The 14,484-nt window shown below is 38.0% G+C and overlaps 1 protein-coding gene across 4 annotated transcripts in view; it reads left to right on the top strand.

Annotated features, from left to right (window-relative positions):
• The window catches only part of LOC139710004 (uncharacterized aarF domain-containing protein kinase 2-like), a 150,481-nt gene that overhangs the window by 42,954 nt on the left and 93,043 nt on the right, over positions 1–14,484 (top strand). For all 4 annotated transcript variants that reach the window (XM_071621955.1, XM_071621956.1, XM_071621954.1 and 1 more), the window contains exon 4: positions 2,348–2,494. In XM_071621955.1, the coding sequence (XP_071478056.1) occupies positions 2,348–2,494 (147 nt within the window). The remainder of the gene's footprint in view (positions 1–2,347; positions 2,495–14,484) is intronic.

The raw sequence follows: 14,484 nt of genomic DNA, 5'->3' as shown, positions 1-14,484 counted from the left end.
CGCGAAAATGTGTGACATCGGCAATTCGCGAAAATTTATGTACGCGAAAATTATAGCGTATACAGTATCAAACGGAATTTTCGCCGCGACCGAACTTGGGGGAGTAGCAGGGGAAAGACATCGCAACATTTACACGTTTCAAAGTACTGAAACTTATGCAACTTCACGGAATATCGATGAAAAAATGGTAATAAATTGTTACAGTTCACTATGCCGAAGGTTTAAATCTCAGTCCAAAGTTAAATTAGTCTGACAATGGAAAGAGGTCTGTTTTTACAAAGGATAGTTCATCCGAAAATAAAATGTTGTTTTCGGATTAACACATTTTCCTTTTTTCAGATGGGTTCGTGCTGTACAGATCGATACTGTCGCGAATCGGAGCACGAGAACAATTCTTTTTCAGAGTATGGCAATAGAATTTAAGCAAAACAAATATTGCGACTTAGAGAAGGAAAATCATACATATTTCAACTCAGTCGGCACTGAAAAATCATGTCGACAGAATCATACGAATTCACACGCATATCTTTTCAGCAACGCACTTGAATTTAAACCGCAAAGTTGCATGCAATTTGGGGAATTGCGTTTGATGTTTCAAATTTAGTTTAAAACAAAGTTTCTAGAAACGGGCCAAGGTTTCCGATCCTGCTCTCTCAAAATCTCTCTAGAGATTGGGCAATTGTGCGGTGTCGTTACCTTAGTATCCGCGCGAGATTATTCATGAACTAAAATAGGATCGTTGCTAAGATACATCAGGCATATTTCAACGGCAAAAGGAATGAGATTTGGATAGCGACCCACATCACAATCCAAATCTTACTCTGTACAGGGGAAATTAGTTTTCATTTATAAGTCAACAAAATGTCAACTTTCGCGTATGTCGACGTGTTTTGCTCAGTCCCGATTATGTCGACCTACGCGAGGTTGACTGTATTTTTCAATAAAGAATGTACGAATCTGAATTGGAGACTTGGATATCTACCCTAAGAAAAAATGCCGAAACCTGGGTGTTGTCATTGATTCAGGTATGACTTTCAGTGACCACATTTCCACTGTTCAGAGGAGTGAGATTTCAGTTGCAAAATTTATCGCACATTCGCAAGTATCTCTCTCCTAAGACAACTGAATGCTTGGTTCATTCTCTTATATCTTCTCGTCTTGACTTTGCAAATAGGATCCTGATAAACCTACCAGACTACCAAATACATCGCCTCCAGCTGCTCCAGAACTCTGCTGCTAGACTAGTAACTCTAATGAAGAAAACTTCACACATCTCTCACGTCCTCGACCAATTACACTGGCTTCCCGTTGACAAATGAATTGTCTACAAGATCTTGATCCTGGTTTTCCGTTCTTTTCATGGCACAGCACCCAGCTACCTTCAGGAACTATTCCATAAGTACAAACCAACTAGATTTCTTCGTTCATCCACTGCTCACACCCTTCGAGTTCCTTGTACCCATCATTCATGGGGCGACAGAGTTTTCACCCAGTCTGACTCTTCTCTCTGGAACTCCTTGCCTTTGAAACTGAGAGTGGAGACCTCATTCCCTCTGTTCAAGAGGGAACTCAAGACCTTTTTATTTCAGTTAATGTGTGCTTGTTTTTTTTTTTTATCAGTTGGGATCTTTTCCTGAATGAAGCAATGTGAGAGGAGGTCTTACCTTACTGCGCCAGGAGTGCCACTGTGTGACAGACATGGCGCATTACAAGACTCCATTATCATTATTATTACGAAAATATCGTGGAATGAACTAACTCCCTCAGTTTTAGATGGGGGTATTAATCACATTTAGTGATAGTTCTAAAAACAAATGTTCTGAATAACAAACATTTGGCATTGTGAACCTTTGGAATAGCAAACCTTCAGAATAACATAGTGTAACACTGGTATCGGGGCTTTCAAACAAGGATATGGCTTGAGTCCCGAGTATATTTAGGTGAGTGTCTTGGGAAATGCGTGTTGTAGCAAAATCAGTCCGTCCTCAATTGGTTAACAACAGGGTAGAAGTAATTAATGGTTAATCCATTGTAATGGAGCAATCGTGAATGATATTGGAGTATGACTTCATTTGGATATGAAGCCATGATGAATTTGATACATACATCCACCCTATGTATGTATGTACAATGTCGAGTACAATGTATAATACAAAGTTTAGAGTTCAAATTTATATACAAATGTGTTTAAGGACTAGTAGTTGCTAGTTGAAGCAGCCCATGGCAGCTGCTGTCACACCAAAGCATTACAAGCTAGGGGTTTCCTGTTCATGTTGTTGCCTGTCCATTAATGGTTTGAAAGTATAGAAGAATATTTTAAAGTGACATGTTTCATCTATTTATGCAGGTTCTACATCCTGGCATTCTTGAGAGTGTTGACCTTGATCTAAGAATCATCCATATGTTTGCCAAGATTCTACATCTGGTTCCAGGTCTGCACTGGCTCAGCCTATCAGGTCTGGCGAAGGAGTTTGAAACCCTTATGAAGAACCAGGTACACATTGTACTACTACTACTACTATCTCTTTCACTGGTTGTCATCTATTCCATATGATTTTACCTGAGTGTCTTTACATCAATTTGTTGTTTCTGTGTCTGTGTGCTGCCGTCTCCATGTGTGCCTAGGTGACTGTATTTTTCTGTCATGTTGATTACTTCCTCTTATTAGCTCACCTGAGCTGAAGGCTCAGGTGGGCTATTGTGATTACTCACTGTCCGGGCCTGCGTTGTGCATAACCTTTATATGTTTTTATCTTCTTCTCGAAAACCCCATGATTTTCACCAAATTTGGCAGGGAGCATCCCTAGGGGGATAGGATCTCAATTTGTTCAAATGAGCACCATGCCCCCCCCCAAAAAAAAGAGAGAATATTTAAAAATCTTCTCTAAAACCAGAAGTGATAGTGATGATAATGACAATAATGATAATAATAATGATAATAATAATGATAATAAGGTCTTATTTACCCAGGGTAGCCTCTTCAATGTTGCCACTGCTCTACCAGAGGGCCCTGCTATTATTATTACCCTGGCATTGGCAGGTACCCATTTTACACCTGGGTCAAGAGGGACTTAGTGGGTAAAAACATCTTGTCCAAGGACGTAAGCACTGGGCAGGATTTGAACTCGGGTCCTCCTATCGGGAGGGGGGGGGGGGGGAGTTGGAGCCGGGAATTGTGCAAACGCTGGGAAATGTTCCACATTTTCAGCATCTTTACTTGAAAAATCTTTGATGGATTTACACCAAACTAGCCACATAGCATGTTTGTGGTAATATGATCCTAATAAAAAAAAAAAAAGAGCCCCCCACCCACCGAAGGAGGGGTTGGGGGGGGGGGGAGGGTTGAAGCCTCAGCATCCCTAAACTCTGGAATTTTTTATCTTCTTCTGTCAAATGGAAAAAATAGAGCTAAGTTAGTGCTGTGAAGACATCAATGACTGAAATTTAATGTTTTATGCCTCCGCCATGAAGTGGTGCCGGAGGCATTATGTTTTCGGGTTGTCCGTCCGTTCGTCCGTCCGTCCGTCCGTACGTCCGTCCGCTTTCGTTTACGCAATAACTTGAGTAATATTGACTGGAATTTTACCAAACTTGGTCCAAGTATAAAGTATGATGGGGCAATTACTTGATTAGATTTTGGGTGAAGTCAGCCGAAGGCCAAAGGTCAAAGATCAAGGTCAAATCATGAAATTGTATCCGTTTACGCGATAACTCAAGACTGGATTGAGCAAATTTCACCAAACTTTGTTGGAGGATGATGTATGATGGGACAATTAAATTAGTTGATTAGTTTTTTAGTGAAATCGGACAGAGGTCAAAGGTCAAAGATCAAGGTCAAATCCAAAAATTTATCTGTTTACGTGATAACTCAAAACTGGATAAAGCAGCTTTCACCAAACTTGGTCCAAGGATGATGTATGATGGGGAAATTAGTTGAGTAGATTTTAGTGACATTGGCTAGAGGTCAAGGGTCAAAAGGTCAAGGTCAAATGCTAAAAATGTTGCTATTTCCCCCATATCTATGCAATGCCCGAAGGTATTTTCTTGAAACTTAGTGTAGACAAGTACTACTGTGTAAAGATTCTCCAGAGAGAGTTTCATGCCATAAGGTCAAAGGTCAAAAGGTCAAAGGTTAGGTGAAAATGTTGCAATATCACTTTTCTCGCAAATGGTTCAATGTATCTTCTTGGAACTTGGTACATACGCATGTACTGACTGGCAGGGATTATCTAGGGAATTTAGGTGTCATGGGTCAATAGTCAGGGGTCAAAGCTCAAGGCCAACTCCTCAAAATTTTACTATTTCCCTCATATACTAGTATATGCAATGCCTGCATTATTAGTTTTAAAACTTGATATATACATGCATTACCTAATGGAGATTCTCTGGGAAATTTCCAGCCAGAAGGTCAAAGGCCAGATTTCAATACCCCCCAAAAAGTCTATTTTGTACTGTAATTACACTCTTTCTTCATACCTTGGAAATTACTCAATGCATTTAACTTATAAAAGGGTCGGTCAGAAGTCAAGTAAAAATTCTCAATTCCCCAAATATGTGTACCCAACGTCCTCGCCAGGCGTTTTACGCGTGGCGGGCGCGCCACGCGTGAATTGTGGCAGCCAATTTTGCGCCACGCGTAAATTGTGGCGACCAATTTTGCGCCACGCGTAAATTTGGACTACCACGCGTAATCTTCAGAGTTTTTGTTATCTTCCTTCCCCATTTTTTCATGTTTCCCATTAAAAAAAAAATAAATCTTTTGCAGTTTCCTTCGAACGCATGCTCGACAGTTACTTGCTCGGCGCTTGCTTAAACGGCAAGATCGTCGATCGTGTGCGATGTACCCGCATCGCACGCGGTCGACCTATTACCGATTCCACTTTGCTTGCCAGCATACGCAGGTGCAGCGCACCACGTTCACCGAGATTCCGGTGCAGAAAATTTACGGGCGCTTCTCTCCGATCACTGTGAGTTGCATGCCACTGTTACTACACGTGTACGCGCGCAATCCCCGGAGCAGCAGATCGCAGATCGAGCCATGTGCGAGTGATCCAGCAAGCAAAGCTGCCAATGTTTGGAAGCACAAACTAGTATTGTACTCAGCAGCTCTAAAATTCGTATTTTTTTTTTATTTCATACGTTTCAACCTCCTTTTTTTCGGTTATTTGCCTTTACTTTTGGAAATGAACAGCGTTATCAAACAATCGGCTCCGTAAGATGCTAAAATCAATGTCGGATGACCTCTTTGTCGTTCAGAAATGAATAACAATGATATTCAACTCCGTACGATAATAAAACACATGTATGATGTTTGCTCTCATGTTCGAAAGTAGATAGCAATAACATTCAGCTCCGGAAGATGCTAAAATAAATGTCGCATGTTTGCTTTGACGTTCGGAAAAGAATAACAATAATATTCAACTCCGTACGATGATAAAATAAATGCCGGATGTTTGCTTTTACGTTCGAAAGTAAATGGCAATAACATTCAGCTCCGGAAGATGCTAAAATAAATATCGAATGATCCCTTTGATGTTCGGAAATGAATAGCAATAATATTTAACTCCGTATGATGATTGAATAAATGTCGGATGTTTGCTTTTACTTTCGAAAGTAAATAGCAATAACATTCGGATCCGGATATGATGCCAAAATAAATGTCAGATGACTGCTTTTACGTTTGGAAGTGAATAGCAGTAACATTCGGCTCTGTAGGATGCTGAAATAATTGTCAGATGATTCATTTCACTTTCGGATGAGGGCAACAGTAACATTCGGCTCTGTACGATGATGAAATAAAATAATGTCGGATGTTTGCTTTTAAATTTGGAAATGAATATAACGGAAATATTCTGCTCCGTACATGCTAAGATAAATAACAGATTGTTGCTTTTACATTTGGAAATGATTAACGGTATCAATCGGCTCAGTTAGATGCTAAAATAAATAACGGATGTTTCCTTTCACGTTTGGAACTGAATAGGGATAACATTCTGCTCTGTAAGATGCTAAAATGAATGTCGGTTGTTTGCTTTTACATTTGAAAATGATTAACGGTATAACATTCGGCTCTGTAAGGTGCTAAAATACTTGTAAATGTTGGATGATTGCTTTTACAATCAGAAATGAATAACGGTAACTTTCGGCTATTTACAATGCTAAAGCAAATGTCGCATGTTTACATTTTAATGTCTACAAAATAATGCTCCCACTTTCTCATTTCAAACGTAAGTTTTGACCACCTAAATTGGCATCAACTTTTATAACAATCTATAAACCTATGTTGAATCTTAGAACTCAGAATAAGCCATGCGTTTTTATAATAGGCTTTTTTTTAATTTGATTTGATTTTAAACATCATCATTTTCCCAAGTATTCCAGTTTCTTTTCCCATGATTGAAATCAGATTGTCTGCCATAACGATGATTGCTAAATGTCTCGCTGTGTGTCGATGTGCCGATGTGCGAAACACGTGCCATGTGCTCTTGCCTTGTTTGAGGCTACTTCAAGTTCAATAAATCGAATGCGCCGCAGCTGCGCTTTATGGCTTGATTGCGGCAACAGTTTACATTCGATACGAAGAAATCGTCATGTCTTGTACGAGCAAAAACAAAACCAAACAAAAGCAAGCAAGCAAACAAACAGACAAGACATAACAAAACGAGAAACAAACGAATGTTGATAGCCAAATCATCTCCGTATATAGTGGACCGTCACAGTTCACAGGTGAAATTCTTTCAAGCTTTGAAAAGTAATACGCAGTCTTAAGAGCCTGAAATTGTCGTGATTTTACTGTCTAATCGGGTAGTGGCTGCATATCACATACTCGTAGTGAATTTCTGTCTGCAATCGAGACGTGTCCTTTCATAATTACTGTCTTTCTGTGATTCAATAAATCGAGTGATTAATCAATCCCTTTCTATAGTTCAGGAACATCTAAAATAATCAAGTATACACTGTTATCCCGGATTATGTATTGTATGATCGACTGTTCGATGCTTCTACTATGGGCCAAAAGAAAGACTAAATTAATAGAATCATGATCCTTGTAATGATTCCTTTAATTCTATTCTCGAGCTAGTTCTTCGATCGATATTTCCAGGCTATTTACACTCTGTTTATTAACAGAATTCTAGTGCGCGCATTCTTTCGTCTGGCACCTGCGTCTGGCACCTGGTTTTGTGGAAATTTCTGCAAAAGGGGGGTGGGGGGTGGGAGGATGTCAAGCGTCTTCGATCCGAAGAGAATGCATGCTTATCTTTCGCTTCTATTTGTTGTCGTATTTCCCCACGGTGGCTATTCTTTGCTAGCAATCAGCAGTTAGATTCAACTTTACGAAGGTTGCTAGCACGTGGTTCTTTTTGTTGTGAGAGAGACATGTATTACATAATTTTCATTTTCATCATTCATTGGAGGGGAAATACAGCAAAAGAGGGAGACATGAAATAAGACGAAGACGTATGCATGTTCTCCTAAATTGCGTGATCTTTGAAGTATATTATAATATAATGGAAAAATAGACGAAAGAATAAAATGTGATGTAAACCTTCACTTTATTACTTGATAAGTACTAACAATTATAAATGAAATCATATGATTTCGTTCGGACTCTATAAATGCCACATTTTAGTGACATAAAGCGTTGATATAGTGTGATGTCACGGACTCTGCGATCAGTTCGTTCCACTCATCCTTTATTCTTTTAAGTTATTTTCTCTTTTTTTCTTTTCTCTTTTTTTCTTTTCTTTTAAATTTCGCGATTCTTGAATGATAAAATAAAATGAACTCTAGATAAGTCACATTCTCAGCGACGCAAGAAAGCTTTGATAAAACGCAGCTTTCAGATGGCGGGATGCCGGGCTTCTGTTATCTTGTTGCACCGATATTTTCTTCTTATTCCATTTTTCTTCAAATCAGTGTAATCCTTGAAATAAAAAAAAGAACTTAATATAGCGCACAAGAAAGTATGAAAGCAATGCAAACTCTCACTTCATTAAGTGATAAGTATCCACAATATTGTCATAAAAGAATAGATAATTTCGGAGATTTTTTGAAGTCACATTTAGTGCGAGGACGCTGACTCTGCGCTCAGTTTGTTCCACTAATACTTTCTTCTTTTAATCTTTTCTTAGTCACGTGATAAATATCAACAATCATGTCATGAAAGAAAAGAATTTCGGACACTTAAGTCACTTCACAGAGACGTTTAGTTAAACTAAATGCAGAGTTGATAGAGCATGGATGCTGCTTCGTTACGACAGTTGCAACTATTTTTTTCTTCTTCATCATCTTCGTTTTCTTTCCACATTCTTCTAAATAGCGTGATTTTTAAAGAACAGAACAAAAAAAAAATGAGACGAAAGGAAATAATGAAAAGATGCAAACCTTCACTTTAGTTACATGATGAATAACAACAATTATGTCATTGTATGATGAAAGAAAACATAATTTCGGACACTGGAAGTCACATTTTCAGCATCGCAAAGTTAAGCTAACGCAGCTTTGATACCGCGATGCCGTTTTGTTATACTTGCATCAATATTTTCTTCTTTTTCTTTTCTTTTTCAAAACTTCTTCCTTTGCTCATTTTTTCTTCTTAATCGTGTGAGACTTGAAATAGAGAAAGAAACGCACAAAAATAAAGGATGAAAGTGATGCAAACTTGCACTTTATTACGTGACAAGTATCAACAATATTGCATTAAAGGAAAGATAATTACGAAGACTTTTAGTCACATTTTCAGCAACGCAAAGTTAACGTAAACGCAGCTTTTATGGTGGGTTGACGCTTCGTTATAGGCTAGTAGCACCAATATTTTCTTCCTTTTTCTTTTTTTCTTCAAATCAGTGCAATCCTTAAAATGAAAAAGAAACGCAAAACAAAGTGTAAAAAAATGATGCAAAGCGATACTTTACTAAGTTATATACGTATCCACTATTGTCATAAAAGAAAAGATGATTTCGCAGACTATAAGTCACATTTTCAGCGACGCGGAGCTAAGCTTAACGCAGCGTTGCAGTGTGATACCGGTCCGTTAGACAAATAAAAAGAAAGTATGACTGAAGTGATACAGGTATACCATGTCTGAAATAAATGAATAAAAAAATCAATCATCTTACCGTTATTCAGAGTTCTAAGATTTAGCAAATAGGCTTATAGATTACTATAAAAGTTAATGCCTATTTAGGTGATCAAAACTTACGTTTGAAATGAGAAATTGGGATCATTTGCAGACATTTGTAAACATCCGACATTTGTTTTAGCATTGTAAAGAGCCGAAAGTTACTGTTATTCATTTGTGATTGTAGAAGCAATCATCCAACATTTACTAATATTTTAGCACCTTACGGAGCCGAATTATACCGTAAATGATTTTTAAATTTAAAAGCAAACAACCGACATTCATTTTAGCATCTTACGGAGCTTCATGAATGTTAAATCCTTATCTATTCAGTTCCGAACGTGAAAGCAAAAACACATCCGCTATTTATTTTAGCATCTAACTGAGCCGATTGATACCGTTAATCATTTCCAAGTGTAAAAGCAATTACAATCTGTTATTTATTTTAGCATCGTACGGAGCAGAATATTAACGTTTTTCATTTCCAAATTTAAAAGCAAACATCCGACATTATTTTATTATCGTACTGAGCCGAATGTTACTGCTGTCCACTTCCAAAAATGAAATGAATCATCTGGAAATTATTTTAGCATCGTACGGAGCCGAATGTTATACTATTTTTTTTATTTTTGAACGTCAAGGCAGATATCAGATATTTACTTTATTATCAAACGCAGCTGAACGTTACTGTAATTCATTTCGAAATTTAAAAGCAAACATCAGACAGTTATTTTAGCATCGTACGGAGTTGAATATTACTGCTATTCACTTCCGAACGTAAAAGCACTCATCTGATATTTATTTTAGCTTCTTCCGGAGCTAAATTTTATTGTTATTTATACCTTCGAACGTAAAAACAAATTTCCGGCATTCATTTTATCATCGTACGGAGTTGAATACTATTGTTATTCATTTCCGAACGTCAAAGCAAACATCAAACATTAAATTTACCACCGAACGTAACTAAATGTTACTGTTATTCGTTTCGAAATTTAAAAGCAAACATCCGACAGTTATCTTTGCATCGTATGGAGCCGATTGTTACCGCTGTTCATTTCCGAACGTAAAAGCACTCATCTGACATTTATTTTACCATCTTCCGGAGCTGAAAGTTATTGTTATTTACTTTCGAACATAAAAGCAAACATCAGACGTTTATTTCATCATCGTACGGAGTTGAATAGTATTGTTATTCATTTCCGAACGTCAAAGGGATCATTCGATATTTATTCTAGTATCTTCCGGAGCTAAATGTTATTGTTATTTACTTTCGAACGTAAAAACAAACTTCCAGCATTCATTTTATCATCGTACGGAGTTGAATACTGCAAAAGTGTATTGTAATTCATTTCCGAATTTCAAAGCAAACATCAAACATTAGATTTACCCTCAAACGCAACTAAATGTCACTGTTATTCATTTCGAAATTTAAATGCAAACATCCGACAGTTATCTTAGCATGTTTGGAGCCGATTGTTACCGCTGTTCATTTCCAAAAGCAAAGGCAAACATCCGACATTTATTTCATTATCGTACGGAGCCGAATATTATACTATTTTTGATTTTTCAATGTCAAGGCAGACATCAGATATTTACTTTATCATCAAACGCAGCTGAACGTTACTGTTATTCATTTCGAAATTTAAAAGCAAACATCCGACAGTTATCTTTGCATCGTATGGAGCCGATTGTTACCGCTGTTCATTTCCAAAATCAAAGGCAAACATCCGACATTTATTTTATTATCGTACGGAGCCGAATGTTATACTATTTTTGATTTTTCAATGTCAAGGCAGACATCAGATATTTACTTTATCATCAAACGCAGCTGAACGTTACTGTTATTCATTTCGAAATTTAAAAGCAAACATCCGACAGTTATTTTAGCATCGTATGGAGCAGAATATTACTGCTATTCACTTCCGAACGTAAAAGCACTCATCTGATATTTATTTTAGCTTCTTCCGGAGCTAAATTTTATTGTTATTTATACCTTCGAACGTAAAAACAAATTTCCGGCATTCATTTTATCATCGTACGGAGTTGAATACTATTGTTATTCATTTCCGAACGTCAAAGCAAACATCAAACATTAAATTTACCACCGAACGCAACTAAATGTTACTGTATTCGTTTCGAAATTTAAAAGCAAACATCCGACAGTTATCTTTGCATCGTATGGAGCCGATTGTTACCGCTGTTCATTTCCGAACGTAAAAGCACTCATCTGACATTTATTTTACCATCTTCCGGAGCTGAAAGTTATTGTTATTTACTTTCGAACATAAAAGCAAACATCAGACGTTTATTTCATCATCGTACGGAGTTGAATAGAATTGTTATTCATTTCCGATCGTCAAAGGAAAACATTCAATATTTATTTTAGTATCTTCCGGAGCTAAATTCTATTGTTATTTACTTTCGAACGTAAAAACAAACTTCCGGCATTCATTTTATCATCGTACGGAGTTGAATACTACAAAAGTGTATTGCAATTCATTTACGAATTTCAAAGCAAACATCAAACGTTAAATTTACCATTGAACGCAACTAAATGTTACTGTTATTCCTTTCGAAATTTAAAAGCAAACATCCGACAGTTATCTTTGCATCGTATGGAGCCGATTGTTACCGCTGTTCATTTCCAAAAGCAAAGGCAAACATCCGACATTTATTTTATTATCGTACAGAGCCGAATATTATACTATTTTTGATTTTTCAACGTCAAGGCAGACATCAGATATTTACTTTATCATCAAATGCAGCTGAACGTTACTGTTATTCATTTCGAAATTTAAAAGCAAACATCCGACAGTTATTTTAGCATCGTATGGAGCAGAATATTACTGCTATTCACTTACGAACGTAAAAGAACTCATCTGACATTTATTTTACCATCTTCCGGAACTGAAAGTTATTGTTATTTACTTTCGAACGTAAAAGCAAACATCAGACATTTATTTCATCATCGTACGGAGTCGAATAGTATTGTTATTCATTTCCTAACGTCAAAGGGATCATTCGACATTTATTTCAGTATCTTCCGGAGCTAAATTTTATTGTTATTTACTTTCGAACGTAAGAACAAACTTCCGGCATTCATTTTATCGTCGTACGGAGTTGAATACTATTGCTATTCATTTCCGAATGTCAAAGCAAACATCAAACATAAAATTTACCATCGAACGCAACTAAATGTTACTGTTATTCATTTCGAAATTTAAAAGCAAACATACGACAGTTATCTTGACATCGTATGGAGCCGATTGTTACCGCTTTTCATTTCCAAAAGCAAAGGCAAACATCCGACTTTTTTTGGTGACCCCGGGCCACCGTTAGTGTCGAGCCCAGCATATTATATAAAATCTGTTACAAACGGAGGGATGATTTCGGACACTTTTAGTACCATTTTTTTAGCTACGAAGCTGTAACGTTATAACGCAGAGTCGACAGTGCGATATCGCACCAATTTTGTCCCTTTTTCTCTCTCTTTCTGTTTTGTTTTGTTTTTGCATGCTTCTCGCGCACGCGCATGTCGGTGTGTAAGCGCCGTTTCTTCTCCCGACGACCCGACCACGTGTTCAGTTTGAGCCACCACGCGTAAATATTTCAAACTACCTGACGGCACTTTTCCGCCACGCGTACTTCATTTTCTGGCGAGGACGCTGTGTGTACCTGCACTCTTAGACAATTATAGCAAACCCAGTTCAAGGAAAGTGAACATTCATGATATTTCTGACAAACCTGTCATTTCAATATTTTGCCACTTATGTGAAACTGTCATCACACATTGTGAAGACATTGTACTATACACCTATTGGGAGAATCATGCATTATGGCGGAGGCATCAGTCGCCATAGCGACATTTCTAGTTAATTATACTCCTATCTCACTAGACAGCAATTCCGCTACGATCATCAAAAATTGACAAAGCGCGGCGGATCGTGGGTTGATTACTTTAAATCTTCTCCATTGTATCATGAGCGGTTCAGAAGCGAGGAGGGTCGCCACCATCGCCATGGTCGGCGACCTTGCTACGGAAGTTTTGAACATGTCCAAAACTTCCATAGCGAGGTCACTGTGGTTATAGAGCGTATCACAATCACCTCACAAGTGCATTGAAAACGCCACATTCATAACTCTGACGGGGTAGCAATGCGTTAGGTGTAACTCAAGCACATCGAAAGCGGCTCCCATCGCCCATGAAAATTACCACTTTTACAGTATTACGTAACAGGAACCAACCATGAATGAAAGAAAGTGATGCACAGACCAGAGGGTGGACATGGAGAAAAGCATTTAAAATTCATTTTTCCATGTACACTCAGTACGAATCTACTCTGTTTATTCAATTGTTTGTATATACCATTGCAAGTCAGTGATAGTAAATTAAGTTATAATATTTTCAAATATATCTTCATAAAATGTTCTCATTGTAGGATATGATTTGTAGTTTGCTCGTAAGCCGGTTCTTTAATATTATATACACATTTTACCCTTTTAATTGAATGGATGACTTAACTAATAGTGCTATTTCACATCAGGTTCTACCTGGGGTTTCTGGAATGCTAAGATGTAAAGGTAAAACCATATTCTGCATATAATCCATGTTGGTTTGACACTGACATCTGCCTGAAGAAATTCAATCATGAAACTCATTTTATACCCCGATCGCTTGAGATCATAGCATGAGCCCGGCGTAAACGTATCACTGTCGCTCCAATTGTATCACTGTTGTAGCGAGGTCTTGATTAGTGTATGAATATCGCAATACGATCGCTTTGATCGCAGAAGCAGTGCGTCTCGTCGGCTTGGAAAAGCTGCAAAAACATGGCAGCGTCGTAGCATTATCGTGGCACTATCGCCTACAGAGCAGGTTGAACATAGAGAAACCGTAGTGTAATCGCCTCGGAGGCCAAAAATGGAGACGGATGGCGATTGCGCCACAATTTTTTTAAATTGTCACAGATCGCCATGGTCTCCATGGTTTCCTTCCTAGTGAGATGGGGGCTTTGTGGCGGATCCAGGGGTGCCCTGATCAGGGGTGGGGGGGGGGGGGGGGGGTGAGGGGGAGGAAGGGGATTTTCCACATTTTCAGCATCTCCTTGAAAAATCTATGAAGGATTTTCACCAAACTTGGCACATAGCATGTCTATGGTAATATGATCGTAATTTGTTCAAAGTAGCCCTCCCCCCCAATCGCCAAAGGAGGGGGAGGGGGGGGGGGGGGTTTGAAGCCACAGCGTCCCTAAACTCTGGATTTTTTTTCTTCTTCTGTCAAACAAAAAAGATAGAGCTAAGTTAGTGCTGTGAAGACAATAATGACTGAAATTTCATGTTTGATTATGGCGGATCCATGGGTG

The sequence above is a fragment of the Diadema antillarum genome, unplaced genomic scaffold, assembly GCF_040938485.1.
Source record: "Diadema antillarum isolate AM-2024a unplaced genomic scaffold, OU_Dant_1.0 seq00001488_RagTag, whole genome shotgun sequence".
In the NCBI taxonomy this organism is placed as follows: Eukaryota; Metazoa; Echinodermata; class Echinoidea; order Diadematoida; family Diadematidae; genus Diadema; species Diadema antillarum.
This window is presented reverse-complemented; position numbering and strand designations above follow the sequence as displayed.